Source organism: Tauraco erythrolophus, chromosome 1 (assembly GCF_009769465.1).
Source record: "Tauraco erythrolophus isolate bTauEry1 chromosome 1, bTauEry1.pri, whole genome shotgun sequence".
In the NCBI taxonomy this organism is placed as follows: domain Eukaryota; kingdom Metazoa; phylum Chordata; class Aves; order Musophagiformes; family Musophagidae; genus Tauraco; species Tauraco erythrolophus.
The window spans coordinates 46,080,855-46,099,128 of record NC_141465.1 but is presented as its reverse complement, the minus strand read 5'-3'; the positions used below and the strand labels follow the sequence as shown (position 1 = coordinate 46,099,128).

General features: G+C 39.3%; 1 protein-coding gene across 1 annotated transcript in view; it reads left to right on the top strand.

Moving 5' to 3' along the window:
• Positions 1-18,274, top strand: part of PDK3 (pyruvate dehydrogenase kinase 3) — a 62,134-nt gene that overhangs the window by 14,526 nt on the left and 29,334 nt on the right. The window contains exon 2 of the mRNA XM_086618691.1: positions 8,770-8,911. Within this exon, the coding sequence (XP_086474817.1) occupies positions 8,770-8,911 (142 nt within the window). The remainder of the gene's footprint in view (positions 1-8,769; positions 8,912-18,274) is intronic.

Genomic DNA, 18,274 nt, shown 5'->3' with positions numbered 1-18,274 from the left:
CCTAGATAAAAGCAATATAGTAGTAGTTTCACAAGGATAGGAGGTGGAAGGCTTCTGATCTGGTTTTTATGGCTTCTGAATGGAGTCCCTTCCCTCAGACTTACAACAGGTGAGACTTCATTGCTTTTGAGTCTTAAAGGTGTGATATCTAATGTCTCAGTTCGCTGTTAAATACTTGTTCATGGAGAGAACTAGGCCCTGGGTGCAGTGAAAAGACTTAGTTTCTTCTAAGCGCTTAGTTTCTTCTTTTCTTGTCTTCCTCTGACATATAAGTGTAAATGCTTAGGAACTACTGATGCTTTTATGATGTGACCCTGGCACCAGTGCCTGCTAGGGATGTGATAGCTGTATTGGATTTTTGAAGCAGGTGACTTTGATCATCATCTGTGAAGGACTACTACTGCTGTCTGTTCTCAAATGGGTGTTTCGTGAATGTGAGAATCTGGCAGCTGAACTGAGAGCATTTGATAATGTTCTGGAGAAACCAGAGTTCATGATCTCATGCTGAGTTTCTGCCCTTTTCTGCAGCAAAATCAAGGTTTGTATGTAGCCTTCTGTATGGAACTAATCCTTTTGTAATTTGAATCTTGGCCAGCATAGTATTGCTGTGGCAATTTGTAGATTTTGCCAGAATTGAATCAGGGTTTGCTGTATGTGTATGAGTATCCTCTACATTGTTTGTGTCTCTTGTTGCAGGACCCAGAACAGAAGTTTGCTCTAGGTCCAGCTTAACAACAGTTGTCTAATTCCATCAGTGTGATGGAAGTAACTGGAAAGATGCTGGTTCAGAGGGAGCACTGTGAAGAATGTTCATTCCTTCCAATTGAAAAATACTTCCCCCCCTCCTGCCCCACTACGTGCTACAGGTGTATGATCCCTAGAGCCTGAGTGGGCCTTGTTATCAATGTTACATTTGTTTTCAATTTCTTAGTGCTATGGGGTAAAAGGTGAAAGAGGAAAAACAGGAAGAGATGAGTAAATGTTCAGGGAAGAGTTGAATCCCAGAAGGGGAAAATAGATTAGAAGAGAACTGACTGCAGGGTAGAACTCTGCTTCCTGAATTTCCTTTGGGTTGAAGGTCCACCAGTGATAATATTGATGTATAACCCCCAGACATTACACTTTTCATCTTCTCCTGTCTGAAGGTATTGCATTTAGAAGACCTAAAGTGTTCAAGTGTGCTTTTGTGACCTGTGTTACCTCCAAGCTCTGGATCATGTTTTATTTATGTGTTTTCTTATCTTTTTTTTTTTTCCTCTAATACCTGTATAATTGAATAAATGGCATGATTATTTTTGGTGGAACGTCTAACACCTTTTCACATCTAAGAAAATTGATTTTAATATTAAATGCCACCTTCTGAGTGAACTTCTTAAAAAATCTTCATGTCTTACTGTCTTATTTAAATAAGTTTACCTATATTCTCAACTTAAAATTGAGCAAGGACAGTCAAATCAGTTCTTCAGGTTTGTCATACTTCACTGCATAAGCAAATCCATTATCATTTAGAGACATAGTCTCTTGTGAATGGTGACCATTCCAAATGCAGCAATGTTTGTGGAGGTACTATACCATTGTATTATGACAAACCATAGCTTGTTTCTATCATGTGTAAGGCTGTTATATGGAAGGTTGTCCATATAATATTCTCACTGACCTTAGTTTGATGTAAAGTCCAGGAATCACTGCTTAGATCCTTGTTGGCTGATGTATCTTCTCTTTTTCACCATGTTGAAGGCTGTGTCTATTGTCAGTCTGTTACGTTGACTTATAGTGAAACAAAAGAATCTCAAGATTGGCATCACAATCTGTCTTCAGTGCTGGGTTTGAACTGCAGATTTGAAGGTGGCAGAGGGGAGGCCATGAATGTGCTTTTCTATATGACTGTTGTATAGAGTGGCTGACTCACCCAGACAGGTAAGATTGTTTAGAATATTAAAGATGGTAGACCACTTATCGAACAACCTCTGTTTTTAAAACCTTTTAAAGACCTACTGTGGTGACACCTGACATTTCTTTCAGTTTTTGCGCTAGGTATGCATGTAGTAGTAATCATTTGAAATAATTTGAAGATTACTTCACAACTATCTTGCTTTTCTTTACCATTTTTCTGTCAAAGTAACTTCTATTGTATAACTTAATTTACACAATCCGTGCTGCATTTTTACTAACTCTGACTTGCTTCAGAGTTCTCAATTTTTGCTTGGTTTCTCCCCCTGTGCGAAATTGCACTGCTTTCTTTTGCAGATGGTCGACAAGATAGATGGTGACCATCTTCTTCTGCTTGTGGCATGAGAGAATTAAGGCTACAAAGAATGTTAGGCAATGTTCAATCTAATCTCCAGTTCAGAGACTGAGTCAGCTAGCTTAATGTAATTTTAGGCAGATGTCTAACTTCACTAGTAAAAGAGATGGCAAAAAAGCAGAGCAGGGTGCTGTCTTTTACAGTGTTTACCATCTGTCAAATTATGACTTGAATTTTGTGCAGTTTGAGCCTAATAGTTGTTTGGTCCTTGATGGACTAGGTTAATGCTGCCTCCTCTGTAGTGAACTGTAAGGCTTTGAAGAGTGTTGCTGTATTCTTTTTCTGTTTCTCCTATGGTAAATCTGGTCAGATTATGAATTCCTTCTTTTGTCACAGAACTGTTTTGCTGTTGTTGTCATGTGGATTTCTGCTTGGTCTGTATTCCCTTCTGAAGATGCTCAGACCCGAATATAATCCTCCCGTTGACTCTGACTGTTGTTGAGTAGAGTGGGTATTCTACGTGTGTTTTTCCTTCATCGTCTTTAGGTCAGATTCTGGGTTAAATTGTAAGCACCGTAGGTATGATCTGGGAGTTTCTTAAAAGTATAACTTTAATTAAGAGGAGTGAAAATCTAGAGATAATCTAGCCTCTTGACCCTGAATTAAAATCTAAACCCCTTAGAAACCAGAATTACTTTATGAGGTTATTTTTCTACCGTGAAGAGTAGTGTGGGGCTGCTTTGTGCCCTGCGGCAGAGTAAACCTATAGCAAAGTGGTAGTATGCTATATGGTTTTTGTTGTCTTAATGTGATACTCGTCATTGAAGGAAACCTTTTTCAGTGCCTGATTTAAGAATTGGAGCTGCACAGTTTTTCCACTTTAAGCAGCAAAACTGAATTTGTTAAATTGAAATCAAGTATTGCTGTATTGCAAACAATGGGAAATGTTGATGGTGCGTATAAAATTTCGAACCCTATATATTGTGTGATATCTTACTTTCCTTTCTTGGCTTTGTGGATAAGATGTGTTTCACTTTGAGTGCAGTCTTCTAGTATTTCCATTTTCATTTTTTTAAAAGCACGCTTTTAAAGAATTTCAGTTTTGTGTGTCGATCTCCATTATCAGAAGATAGAGATCTATTTGCTTTGTGTGTTTCTCGGTATATAAATGTATATGTATGAAATAAAGCTGATGCTGTTCACTAGAATGTCCTTTTTTGGCTGTTCTGCCTGCATTAAAAATGATTATCAAGTTGGGCAGAAGGAGTTTTAAAATGAATTATAATTAATTCTAGAGATTACTTGCATACTTAATGAAAGGGTCACATTTACAGTGGCTAATGTATCTGTCCTTCATTCTTCACAAGGGTATTAAAAAAGCAGAATATTGCTTAATTCTTCTGTGCAACTCTGTCAGAGTTTTGTCTTCACAAAAATCAATGCAGAACTTGAGAAAAGCTGAGATAATTTAATTTCTGATGCCCTGAAGTGTCTAACAGCTTATGTACCATCCGAAATCAAAATCTTTAAAAGCTCAACAGTTTGAGATGAGAACAATTATTCCCAATGGATTTGTATACCTCCGAAAGTGTGTTTTCCTTCATTTTTATTTTTCTATTAATATGCTCAGGACTAGCTAAAGACGCAATGAATTCTGTTGGATTTGGAAAAGATCTGAGACTTCGACTGTTATGCCGTTTCTTAAAAGTAGCAAGGTGTTGCAGGGTGGTCTGTTACACAGCTTACTGAAACATTTCCAGTTGATGTGTATCTAGAAACAGGTCAGTTGAAGAAACAGGATTCAGATTGTTTGGTAGGCTGTAGAGATCCAAGATTAACAGGTGCTGTGGTTTCTCAGGCATTCTTTTCTTTCTGGTGTTTCTCGTCTCATACCTGGCATTGGGAACTTCACACTCCTGCTTCAGTTGATGTTTCTTTCATGGGTATTAGTGTAGCATGTGGGCTGATCCACAAATCAGGTGCTGATATAGGCAACCTGTGCAGCTGCAAGTTTAAGGAAATAATTTTTTAGCTGTTTTTCCTCAAAATGAAAATCATCCATAACTTCAGACTTGCCAAAGAATTTCAGTGTCTTGAAATATCATTCCAAAACTTCTCTCTGCTTTAAAATTTTGTAAAAAAAAAAAAAAAAAAAAAAAAGCTCCAGAACTCACCTGCTTTAAAAACTTCTAAAATGCTTTACTTTTAAGCATTAAGGCCACAAGTTGAACAGTTTTGTCGTGCTCATTTGTTACTAGTGCTTGAAATCTAAATCTAAGTAGTTGACGACTAAGCAGACGTACATCTTATATCATCTGCCTGCTCATGGCAGGGGGATTGGAACTAGATGATCTTTAAGGCACCTTCCAACCCAAACCATTCTATAATTCTATGATTACTGAGTCTGTAGAAAGTGCTATACTACCTCAGCAGATCAGTCTTCATTTAAAGAAAATTTATATGTATTTGTATTGAAACACTCCTTAGGATGAAATGTTAACCTAGCCTTTATTCAAATAACTCAAACTCAGCATGAATAGAAAAGTTGCACAGAAATTGTTAGTTATTAGAGGTATAATATTTTAATGGAAGCACCTTCAGCATTCAGAGAAAGTTGAATCTAAAGCTTTGAAAAAAATCTTTGATGGGTTAGCTGTTTTTAATGTCAACATACTCATTTTACTTAGAAAAAAAGTAGATGGAAAGAAGGCAGGACAAAAAGAACCCCAATTCATCACTAACAGTTAAATAACGAGTAATAGACCATAAAAGTGAAGGCAAAAGCCTTGCCATAGGCTTAATATCAAGGTACAAATGTATGGATAATCTTATTAGAAACTTTTCTGTCTCTAGCAGTATTGATTCTGTTTTGTCACTAGTTGAACAGTGAGGTCCTGCTTCCACACGCTGAAGCTCAGGGTCTGTTGCTGGGCGTTGATGGCAGGATGACTGTTCTGAGGTGGACCCTGCATTTTTTTTTTGTTTCTCTGAGTCTTGAACGCTTTTCCTATTTATATCCTGTCTCTGGAAGAAAATTATGTACAGCATTTAGCCGGTAGTTGCACTGATGTCTGTAGAACTACTCAAGATAGTAAGTTTACAAATAAAGTATATAGGTGAAGCTTTTTCTTCATGCCAGTGATCTTCACGTTGCATCTTCTGACCAACCTCTTCCACAGTTTTCCTGTAGTTCAGTGATTTATAAGCAAAAAATCGTGACTCCTCAGAGTTAAAAACTGTTAACTTAATATGATTTAACAAGAAGCATGTTGCTTCAGGTTATAAAAGCAGTGGGCCTTCTATTGGTATTCATAACAAAACCTGTACTCCTAGTACATTATAATAGCGTGTTAGTGTTATACTTCCATGTCATTACTTTCTGCCTTGAAGTCTGCTGCTACCATAGGTCTTCAGTGCACCGTAATTAAACACCTCTGACATAGTGCCCCTTGTTTCTGCAAATAAAGCTGAACACAGTCCTTGATGCCTGGTGCAGTGCAGTCTGCACTAGGGCATAGGATTACTGTATTCTTTCTTCCATTTGAATTCAGACAAAGGTAAGCAGGTGATATTTGTATTGTCGAATAACTTCTTGGGGCTGTGGTATAAATCAAGGAGAGATTATTCATGAGTTCACTTTCACTTTAACCCCAAAAGGAATGACTTCAACTTCCCTTGAACTGAAACATGGATTTAAACGGGCTTAGCTTATGGTGTTTAAGACAAAAGCCTGATCCTGGCAGTGTATGTTGACCCGATTGGAATGATAAATCAAGAAAGAATGCTGTGTATTTTGAAAAAAAGATGTAACAAATAAAGCAAATCTATGGGGGGTAAAAATAAATATCTTGACTGTAGACTCAAACTGTAAAAGAGGCATTACAGCTTACCAGAACACTGTTTCTGGAAAGATTTTTAGAACGTAGACTTACTTGCGCATGATAAATTTTATAAGAAAACACTTAACTTATAGACTCAGATTTTATACCCTCGTTTTGACGGATGTAGTTGTACAGGCGTTGCTGTGAGAAACAGCAGCCGAGGAGCAACTGTTAGGACACAGTATGCTTTTTGCTTCAAAAGCTGAGGGATATCTAATTATTGCTGATCCTAGTGAACAGTCGTTTTCTGTTCCATGCACGTGCTGTTTGGCAAGCAGATAGCTGACCTTACGCTAGAAGCCAAAGCAACTCTGTGGAGGTTCTCAGATAAATTGCATACAGCTCAGCAGCTGATGTTCTGAGTGCGTGCCCCAAACCAAAAAGATGTACTGAAGTTCGGTGCAGCGAGCCTTCAAGTTAGGCAGGCTTGAAACAGAACTTCCTTTCCTTTTCCTGCACTGGGCGTGCAAAGTGACCCCAAAGGGCTCTGTACCCACAGCGTAGCTGTACATGAGAGCAAGGCAACTCCTTGAAAAGAGACACTTTAGAGCTGCTGGGGTGAGACAGATTGAATAGAGATGTGCCCTTGCTCGTGGAAGGGGGGGAAGCGGGTCTCTTCTGCCAGTCCTCTTTCCAGTCTAGCAGCTTTTGTTGTCTGTCTTGCACAAACCCAGAGACTGTGTCGGTGAAGGGCCCCTGTGCCCTTTCACAGACTCCTGCAGGCTGTGGGTTCTGGTTCACCATGTCATCATTCTCTGTCTGGGCTGTCTTTCTTTCCTTTTGCTTTTATTGCCTAGAAAATAACTGAACTTGCTCACAGTTGCTTTTGGGAAGAAGCGGTCATCATCTTTGTTCCTGAGGGTTTTTCCAGCCCAGAAGTTTGTTGGGTGAGCTAGTCACAGAGTCTTTCCTGCTGTCCAGCCAGTCTTCCTAAAGACCTACTCTATACAGTGACTTGTGAACAAACAAGTGGCTCTGTCCTCTATTGTAGGTGAATTGGTATCTAACTTAATTGAAAATTGAACTCTGAAATCATGACTGTGCTTCACAGAAAACATGAATGTAATATCTTGTTTCCTTTGTCTAATTTTGACAGGATGTGTGTATTTGTAATTGAAGATGTGAAAATGCAAATAAGGAAAATAGGTGCAAATGTTTGCTGGAAGAAAAATAATAGAATTGTTGACAGTAATAGAATTTAATGATCCACTGATTGATGATACCTAAATGAGCAAGAAAAAAGGGAATGCTAATCCTTCCTGCATATTCCCTCAAGCTTGTGTTACAGTTTGGGAACTAATCCATCAATGCATGTTAACCAATGCAAAAAAGGTGAAAACTCTGCTGTTCATCTGATTATAATGGGACTGTCTTAAAAAGTATCACCTTGATTGTGCTGGTTGCATTGTGCTTGAGTCTTTCAAATTGCAGATCTCGGTGATTATGTGCCTAGTAGTGCTGTTAACACTTTCTGGTTTGCTTGAACATAATTTATAGCTCTTGTATTATGTCTTCACTCACAAATTTTGCAGACGATTGTACTGGTTATCATCACAAAAGACATTTGCTGTCTGTCTAGATGAAAGCAGAATATTGACTGTTCATTACAAGTAAAACATGGATTATTTTTTGACTTTTAATTTACCTAGAGTCTTTAGAAGTTAGCTACGGTAGGGAGTTCCTCCACTTGTGAAACGCTGTGAAACAGAAAAAAGTATGTCAAGTCAGACTGATCTTCCATCTGAACTATTTGGGCAAGAGTCTTAACGTCTCATACTTTCAAATATATGTAGTGAAAGTTTTGTTGATATCTCCAGTAACTGATGTAGCTTAAGAATGCTGTTAGTCATGTCAGTTTCTGTTTCGCGTAGGGTGGCTCCAGAGAATTATCACTGTTCCAACTAGGTCTGCAGCAAAGTATTGCTGTGTTGGTGGATCCCTTTTATTTGTTTCTGACTTTTTTTTTAAATTTATTTATTTTCAAAATATTGTACTGGATAAAAATCTGTTTTAAAAGTGAAAGTCCAAGATAATCTCAACTATAGCTTTCCCAAATTGGAACATGGTGACGACCACTGTGTTTTTCTTCCAGGTGGCTAGTGAGCATCTTGTAGTCTAGTCCTAGGAGGGATGATGACTTTTGCTGGTCTTTCCAGATGCTGCTGAAATGTTGAAGTACTTAGTAGGTTTGAAGAGCTTGTAACATGAAACATCAGCCAGCTGTTGCTATTCTGTTTTGTCTCTTTGTTTTCACTCCATACCCTCCATTATGTGTGTGGCACCACTTTCTAAAAGCTTGCTTTAGTAGAAAAGTCATAGTGATAAAGTTAGAATTTTGGGGCCTTATTTCCAGCTAATATCAAGTCTTTGGTATTTGATGATTTTATTTATAGGAGAGAGGATGAGATGATGTGAAATTAGGGAGAATGTCAGATACAAGAGGTTAAGCTCTAAGAAGGTAGAAATACAGTATGTGTCTTGGGAGTGAAAGGGGAGTGAAGGTGGGTACTGAAAAATTACTTTTAAACTGGTTTTATTTTCACAAGTTGTGGGTTGATTTTTTTTTTTTAATCATCTAGCACTGGGAAGTCTAAAATTTGGTCTGCTGCAATGGACATCTGTTGTTTTCCTTCTTTCTAACAGGTCGTGACAATGCATGTGAGAAGACTTCATACATGTTTCTGCGGAAAGAACTTCCTGTACGACTAGCTAACACCATGAGAGAAGTCAATTTATTGCCTGATAACTTACTTAACAGGCCTTCAGTTGGGCTAGTACAGAGTTGGTAAGTTTAAAAAAGTGGATTGAAAATTGGTGTAAAACCAGCACTATCCGGCCTTGAATTGTTTATAACGCACATTTCTTGTCAAATGAAGTTTCATTTTCTCCTGTCTAATGTTAAGTAAATGCTCTAATATGAATCTTAGAGATAAGAATTTGTAAGTTAGTAAAAGCATACTGTTGTCTCCTAGATAATTGGAAGTAGTCAGTAACTTCCAAGAGTGAGGTTTTAAAATACTCCTTACTGTATTTCACCTGTGACTTCTTGGAATAGCTGTTCTTTCTCCTCACTCTTCCTTTTTCAAAAATGTAAACCTTGTCTGTCTTCTCATTGCTAAATCTTTAAAAACATAACCTGGTATTCAGTGGAAGTCTGATGTTGTCCAGTAAGTAACGTTCTCCATTGTAATAACTAGTGTATGCCCAAAGTGATTCAAAGTCCTATCATCTTTCTACAGTAACTAATTTCTAGCCTGCTTGTATGTTCAGTGAAGTTTGGAGACTACTGCTTTGTATGTATTAAGCTCTTAAAAAATTGTTGTTCATGGGATGTTTATTGTCTCTCTACCTGCAAATACTCTATCCAAAGAATTTATGTAAAAATATCATTGCAGCGTACAACAAACTTCGCTTTGTGAGTAACAGCTTATCTATTAGGTGTGTGAGTTGCAACTAATGTTGTAGGCTCCTGTTAATTTCGGTCATAGCCCTTGAGCCAAGAAATTGCACGGTGACTGTACATTGACTGCTGGGTTTGGTCTCATAGTTGTCAAGCTTCAGACTTAGAAAATATAAATTAGGATATGTGGTATCGTGTAATTGGGTTTAAATGTATTTGTCTATGAAAGGTAATACCATCTGTCTTGATGACCACTTCAAACATAGTGATTAAGTGCTACAAATAGATGTAAGTGCTGTGGAGGCCACACAGTAGCAATCACTTTGTTGTTAAGCGGCACCTAGGCAAGGGTTGAAGGCTTGTATCGTGTCTGATGTACACCAAGTAGGAAAGAGCAGATAATATGGCAGGCTTTTAGGCTTTTCTGATCTAGATGACTTGTGGAAGCTGTCTTTTAGTGAAGCATGGAGAGAGTCACTCTACAGCTTAATTCTCTAGTCCAATTATATGTTCTGTGACACGTGCTTCTGCCCTGCTCATACAGAGTCAGCAATGTTTCGATCACTTCTGGCAAAGGAACTGAATGGGTGTTTAGAGTGATGCCCCCTTCAGATTTTTGCCTAGAGTTTGAGGACTGATGGGATGACTTTTATGGCTCCTGATTTTAAAAAACATACTGACACTACGGATTAAAAAAAAAAAAAATCAGTCTGAAGTGTATTAGAATATATACGGCTGTAAGATACTTGTCTAAATCATATATTTTATATGATAATGTGATTTGCAACTATCACAGCTATAGACTGATAGTTTTCTGTTAAATGGGCCGAAAAATCAGACTTTAATGATGGAGTTCAAGTGAACATCCAAACCAAAGATGGAAGTTTGAAATCAAAATGTTGTTGTAGTGTTCTTTGATGTTGATCCTCAGTTAACTAACGATTTTTATGGAAAGGAATATCTTCACTGAGATTATGTAGAATATTTTTGTGATCTTATGTCAGAAAGTAACAAAAGTAACTGTAGCATATTGTTTTCCTAATTATAGATGTGGACTTTGAAGAGCTTATTTCTTATTTTTCTAGGTTAGAGGTTTTCATTGTTGTTTAAGCATTACCTGTAGATTGTAAGTCCTAGTGGTATACTGGTGATGAATCTTGGGCAAATTTACTGTATCAGTTAGCTTTTAGAAAGACCAAAACTTACTAACTTCAGTGTGAATGCACCTTGAGTATTATGCAGTTATGCTGATAGCAAGTTTGGAACATATTTATAATTTCTTTAACCTAAAGTTAGACATATCTAGAGACAGATTCCTGAATTTTAATGCAGTAGAATAAATAAATATAAATGTAGCTGTTTGTGAACTTGTAAAATGAAGAAACCTCTTCTTGACGCACTTGTTTGATACTTCAAGAAATAATTTTTTTTAGGTCAGATTCATGATCCGTTATTTTATACTATGCATAGGTTGAGGAAGCTTGGCAATTTATTAATATGCAAACAGAAAATCTGATATATAGATATATGCAACAAATGAGCAAAGACATAATTTAATGCATTATTCACCTTAATCGTTTATTTGCTAATTTTCAGTAGTTTATGTAGTCACCAGCATATGTTATTATTTATTTACACTCCTGCTTTGCTCTAGAAGCCTATTTTTTATGTACTTTTGGTGAGACTCCAAATTAGCTGGAGCTTTAAATGTGAGTTCCAGTCTATTCTTTAATGGCAGCATGCCAGAAAATACCAAAAAGCTCATAGTCTTTAAAATAGGTTTTATTTAAACTCTAAATTAGAGTAAGGTGGCTCTGTAAATAGATGGAAGTTGGTTTGGTGAAGTAAGAAAAAATAAATTAACCCTGCCTACTGTACAGCATTGAATTGTTTCTCGGTCAATCCTCTGTCCAGCCAGGCAGTGACATTCTGGCTTGCATGAATTTCCTAGTCCCTTACGGGTCCCCTGGAAGCAACCTCATCTTGTCACTTTGGCAAATATGCTCCCTGCTGCAGGCAAGCCCTATTCTCCAGTCCATCTTCATGGTCATGCTGTAGGCACTTTGCTTCCTTTACCAGTGCTCCTTGAACTGCTCTGCGCCGCCTAACAGACTTTTCAACTGATTGCTTGATTGCTCTCAGAAAGGTGCAATTTTTTTTTCCTCCTTCCTTTCTGGGTTCCTTAGCCTGATGTGTGCAGCAATGAGGATAGGCAAGGCAGCTGTCTTTTCCTTTGTGCTGCTCAGCTACGCTTTCTGATAAAGCTGGCATTACCCACAGAGTGAACTATGAACAATATAAACTAGTTTTGCATTTCCATTCTGTGCGAAGGTAAATCATTAGCTCTGTCCAGTTCAAGCTTATAGCTTAGTTTATGTGTATGTTCGCATGGAGTAGCAAGGGAAGGAGTAAAGTGGATTAAAAGAACAACACAGTTAATGTTCCAACTGTGAACTGCAGTGATTCCAAATAACAGATAGATCAACAACCGGTGTGCTAGGGATCAGCAACTTATTTTCAGGTTTTCAAAACTAATGGGCAGCTTCCTTGTTCCAAAGAAGTGGACCTTTTTAGGCAGGCTTTCAAAGGGCACTCTATAGCTAAAGTGCACTGCAGGTAGGATATTAAACGTGTGGCAGAATTGCATAATAAAAGCATATCACTAATATGACGTGATGAGGGAAAACAGTTACAATAAAACCTTATAACGGATAAGGGCAGAGCTTGTAAAATATCTAAAGTGAGTGTGAAGGTGGCATAATACGCCTCTAAGTCATGTCTAAAACTCGTGCTTTGATTAAGCCCGACCAAATTTCTCTTACTTTCTTTAGTACTTTTTCCTGGAAAAGACTATAAATTTTCACTTGTGTCCTTGGAAGGACCCATTAGAGAAATGAGTACAGTCTGGAGTTTAAAAATTGTTTTTCCTCTGTTTTTTACATTCAGATTATGCTAACAAGATTGTGTTACCATGGAGATACGTTTTAGCTTTTCAGGGCTTTGGGTGTTAGAGAGATTCTAAAGGAAAATCTTAGTGCAATACACATAGAGGTTAAAGCAAAGGTATCTTACATGAGTTTAAAAAAAATAAAAATCTGGAGTTGACATTATGGGCATTTACAGTGATTCATGTATGAAATGTGCTATTCTGGAATTAACTACATTTGGCAGACTAACAAGAATTCAATCTACTTGGCAGTAATTAAAAAAAGAACAAGACTAAAGGGTGCTTGAAACCAAAGAGCTCGCCCAATGAATTGTAGAGTATGGTGATAAAATTAAACACCAGAAAGACAACAGAGTTGAAGGTCATAGGCTTTGATTTCTGCTTTTGACTCACTGAAGACAGCAAAATCTAACTGACATTCTCTGTTTTTTGTCGAATCTGGGTGGTTTGGTTTTTTTGAGATTGCGACCTGTATAGTTGTATTCATTTACTAATATACAGCAAATCATCCATTATTCTGGTACTTTTCTCCTTTATTCTAGCTGTCTCTGGTATTGTGGTGAAGTGTGTTTAAAAACATCACACACACATCTGCTTTTCAGGCTGATAATCCGGTATTATCACCTTCATTTACATACCTGCACCCATAGTTCAAATCAAAAGAAAATTTCAAGGAAATGATGTATGAAAGGGGAATGACCTTTTTTACACCCCTAACGTTACAGGAGTGAACTGCTTTGCTGACTGCTCCCTTTAGGCAGATTGTACTGTTAGTGGTAGTTAAGACAATGTTGTGAATTACTTATTATAGCTAATAAGAATTATAAATTCCTTTTAAACAAATTTTTTACTTGATTTCTTGGATTTTGAGCTGTTTGAGAGGGAGTTGGGAGATTGATTTTGTGTAAACCCTGTAAATCACAACTAGATCAAAGAAAAAGATGGACAGCATTTGCAACTCTGAGTTGTTGTGTGGAGACTTGGAGCTAAAATACAGGGTATACACATCTAAGGTTGGATGACATATACTGGTAGGCATTGGACAGTGGTTTAGATTTGTTTGACTTAGGTTACTTTTTTTCTAGCTTTATTTGGTCAAGGGATTGGACAAAACAGATAGAAATGATGGAAGAAATTTCAATAAACTTAAATTTGAATGACCTTTTCTCTGAGCTGGTCGCTCTGACTTGCTGGATACAGTGCTTGTGCTAATGAACTTGACGTCAAAGTATTCTCAATTTACTTTAGAATCAGAAAGAGACATCTAAATATTGTAGCTAATTCTATCTAAAGGAAAAGCATTGCCTTGTTTCCGTAGCTTCTCCATCCCACAGAGATAAAGAGAAATTATTTAGCACAATTAGAATCTCCTTAGTTCAGAGCATTGTGTAATTTTCCTTTGTTTCAGAAACTCTCAGTTCCTCACTGGTGCTATGTTGAGCCGTGCAGTATAGTGACCTCAGAAGCTGTTCCGCCCTATGGTTGTTCTGAGACTGGTGATCATGTTTGGCAGCTTTTTTCTGGTTGAAACCTGCTTAGGTCTTTTTCTGAGACAGTGTTTCTGCACAGTTACTTCCTGCATTAGATGAGAGAAACACTTGGCTTGACCCTGCCTGATACAGTAAAAGTGCGGGTCTTTCAACACTGGAGTAGTGATGTTTGATTATTCCAGGGGCAGCAGTTTTAGGACCAATGTCCCAATAAACTAACAGAGAAATGCGAATCTCAATACAGCATGCCAGTAATGGTAGGCAACCAGTCGAATCACACGCATGAAAATCGAGTAGTATCAGGACCAGAAATACTCATTGCTGTTTTATCCTCAGCATCACCACAGGATTGCTGATGTTTGAGGTTTCTGGTAGGAGGTCTGTAATAAAAAGCATCTTCTGTGTTGCTTCTCAAATGTGTTGTTGTCCTGGATCTTCAGAAATGGGACTTTCATAACATATATTGATGACGGATGGGGGGGACCAGCTTCCTAATACCTGCTCTTGCTTTGCCCCAAGAGAAGCTATCACTTCTTTCATGATGCAGATTTATTGAAGCACCTTTCATATGGAAGAAGCTGAGAGATGAGTATTTCCTTAGAGATACTCAGCAAGCCATCTGGACTGTTCAACCTGAAGAAGAGAAGGCTTGGTTGGCGGAGGGCAGTATATCAATGTGTGTAAATACCTTATGGAAGAGAATGAAGATGAGGGAGCCAAACTTTTTGCAGTAGTACTCAGTGACAGGGCAGGAGGCAATGATACAAATATAGAGCACGTGAAATTCCATCTGAACATAAGCAAAAACATTTTTACAGTGAGGATGATCAAACACCCACAAGAAGGGTAACACCAGAGAGACTGTGGAGTCTCTGTCTGTGGAGATATTCGACAGCCCAACTGGGCACGACCTGGACAGTCTGCTCTAGCTGACCCTGCTTGAGCAGGAGTTGGACCAGATGATTTCAAGTGATCCATTCAAACCTAACGATTCTGTGATTCTGAATTTCCTTGGAAAGCTTCTTGCAGCCCTGGGTGTTCTGGGAGGCCGAAAAAGCTGTTGTTGCCTTTATCAAAAAGGGTGTAGAAAAGTGTGGACTGGAGGTGTGTGGGAAAAACAAAGAGAGGGCAAGGAAAGAAATAAAGGCCTCCACAAACAGGGAGGATGGCAACAGAAATTAAAGTAGGAGGAAGGTTTGAAAAGATGGGGGAGGGGAGCATAAAGAACAGAAGTGTGGTTGTTGACAAGCTTGCTGATACCTACAGCATTTGGCACTTCGTGCAATATGAGAAACAGTTTACAGGTGTGGAGGGTACTTATGACAGTTCAATAGTCCACCTCCTGGCATGTACTGTGCTGTGCCTGTGCTGGAGAATCATAGTGGTGTGGCCCACTTGTTGGTTCAGGTCATGATGTGGCTACCTTGGGTTTCATACCGTTTGATGGCACATCTACAGGAGGTTCCAGTTTTAGTTTCTTCTGAGAAGAACCTGGTTTCTGAGAAGTGCCAACCAGCTTTGTAAATACAAGCAGTGTGGATTAACGGAAAATTAGTGGGGGAAATAATTTCAAAACCATACCACAGGTTTAGGTTTGGAAATAAAAGTGCTGATTTAGAACACAGTCATTGAGTGGCAAGAGAGCACCTGTATTGAGGTTTATAAATCAGACTCCTTCACAGAAATCATGCAAGTATTTTTTGAGTATATTGCTTTTCTCTGTAGAAACAATAAATATTTTGTCTGATTTCCTTTATCACACAAACTAAATTTGCAGACAGCAAATATTATTTTATTACAAAGGAAGATCTTAGCTTGCTTGTTATATTACAACCCCAGAGCATGAGGGAGCTAGTCCAATCTGACAATGCTGGTGGTCTTAGGTCAAGTTACATGGCTTTTTTTCGTTCCTAAATGTGTTTGCAAGAAAAGGACCTCACATGAATGATATCTTTTCTCTATTCACAGAAAAAGTCCAGAAAGTCAAGTTTCTTTCTTTGAGACAATTATGCATTGAATGACTTAGATATGTGTTTCGTCACCCATCATGAAAATGGTGGAAGGAGGTAGCAAGACTGGTTGTGGAGTGTCATGTATTCACTATAAGCAGAGCAAAGTTGACACAGGAACGGGCCTTAAGCATTCCTTCTGCATGACATCGCCTGGTTTGGTTAGACGTCAAAAGCTCATTTTCCTGCCTGCTGTAGAGCCAAATGACGCCCTCACTGCCTCAGTGCTTTGTCCAACCACTTTCCCATCTTTCATTTCGGACTTCCTTTGCTGATTCTTATTACTGTTTTGCTCACTGTAATAATGGTACTTTTTTCCCATCCTGTACCCATGATTAACTTGATTCATCTGTGATTCATATGAGGCAAGATGATGTTGAAAGAACACGTACTAAACAAAGGAGTGAGGGTGACCATAATTGTTTCGTGTTAAGTCTTGCAGGTGAAGCACCTGAGCTCAGAGAGTAAAGCAGCTTTTTTCTAGTAAGAATTAGTAAAAGAGGAGTGCATGCAAGGACACGTTCTCAAGGAGATGAGTTCTCATTCACTCTTTCAGAAACTCAGTCCCTCCTCCAGCTGGCAGTCCTGGTGATTCTTCCACTGCCTCTCTGCCCTCCACATCGTGTATACTGGTCCCGCATAGTTAGAACTGCTTCAGTATCTTTCTAACTGCCAAATGTTGCACTTTTCAGGACTCATCTTCAGTGGGTAGTGGGCTATGGCTCCTTAAGTTACTGCTGTTCCCTGGAGTGACCCTAGGCAATTTCTTGAATTCCTGGGAGCGTGGTGTGATGGTTTGCTCTAAAATGTTGCTATTTCTTAGCAGTGCAAAAAGAAACATATTTTAAAATAGAATCATAAAATTGTCTGGTTGGAAGAGCCCTTCAAGATCATCGAGTCAACCATTCACCCCTGCACTGTCACGGTCCCTAAACCATGCTTGCTCAACACCAAATCCACAGGTTTTTTAAATACTTCCAGGGATAGGGACTCCAGCCACCTCCCGGGGCAGCCTGTTCCAATACTTCACAACCCTCTCTGTAAAAAAATTCTTCCTGATATCTAACCTAAATTTCCCCTGGCGCAACTTGAGGCCATTCCCCTCTCGTCCTGTCATTCATAACGTGGGAGAAGAGACTGACCCCCATCTCCCTACAGCTTCCCTTTCAGGTAATTGTAGAGAGCGATAAGGTCCCCCCTGAGCCTTCTCTTCTCCAGGCTAAACGTGCCCAGCCTACCCCTAGCCAGCAAGGTCCTCCTAGGACAAGTCTCTAAACCCTTCAACTAGTTTTGTTGCTCTCTCTGAACCCGCGCCAGCACCTCAACGTCCTTCTTGAAGTGAGGGGCCCAAAACTGGAACACAGTACTCCAGGTGTGGCCTCACCAGTGCTGAGTATAGGGGGGACAATCACTCCCTGCTCCTGCTGGCCACACTGTTTCTGATACATGCCAGGATACTGTTGGCTTTCTTGCTGCTTGGGCACACTGCTGGCTCATGTTCAATCGCTGTCGACCAGCACCCCCAGGTCCTGCTCTGCTGTGCAGCTTTCCAGCCACACTCCCAAGCCTCTAACGCTGCAGGGGGGTTGTTGTGCCAGTGCAGACCAGCACTTGGTCTTGTTGAATTTCATACAGGTTGGCCTCGGCCCATCGATCCAGTCTGTCCAGGGCCCTCTGTAGAGCCTCCCGACCCTCAGGCAGATCAACACTACCTCCCAATTTAGTGTCATCTGCAACTGCTGAGGGTGCACTCGATCCCTCATCCAGATCATTGATAAAGAGGTTAAAGAGAACAGGCCCCAACACGAGCCCATGTGGAACACCCGCTGGTGACCGGCCGCCCGCTGGATTAACTCCATTCACCACCACTCTGTGACCCAGCCATCCAGTCCAGTTTGATCCAGCGAAGCGTACACCTATCCAAGCCATAGGCAGCCATCTTCTGCAGAAGAATGTTACGGGAAACAGTGTCAAACGCTTTTCTAAAATCGAGGTAAACAACATCCACAGTTCTTCCCTCATCCACTAAACGGGTTCATTTTATCATAGAAGGAGATCGGTTGGTCAAACAAGACCTGCCCTTCATAAATCCATGGTGACTGGGCCTGATCATCTGACTAGTCCTGTACATGATGCATGAATAAGCATTACTAGAGACATCCGCCACTTCCTAAACTTGTAACTGACAACATTGGGGGATTTCTGTAGTCATTTGTGACAGCTGCAGTAGGGCAAAACCACACAGAGGGACAGGAGCTAATGTTAATGTGCTGGCTGTGTTGAAAATGTCAGTCTCCCTGGA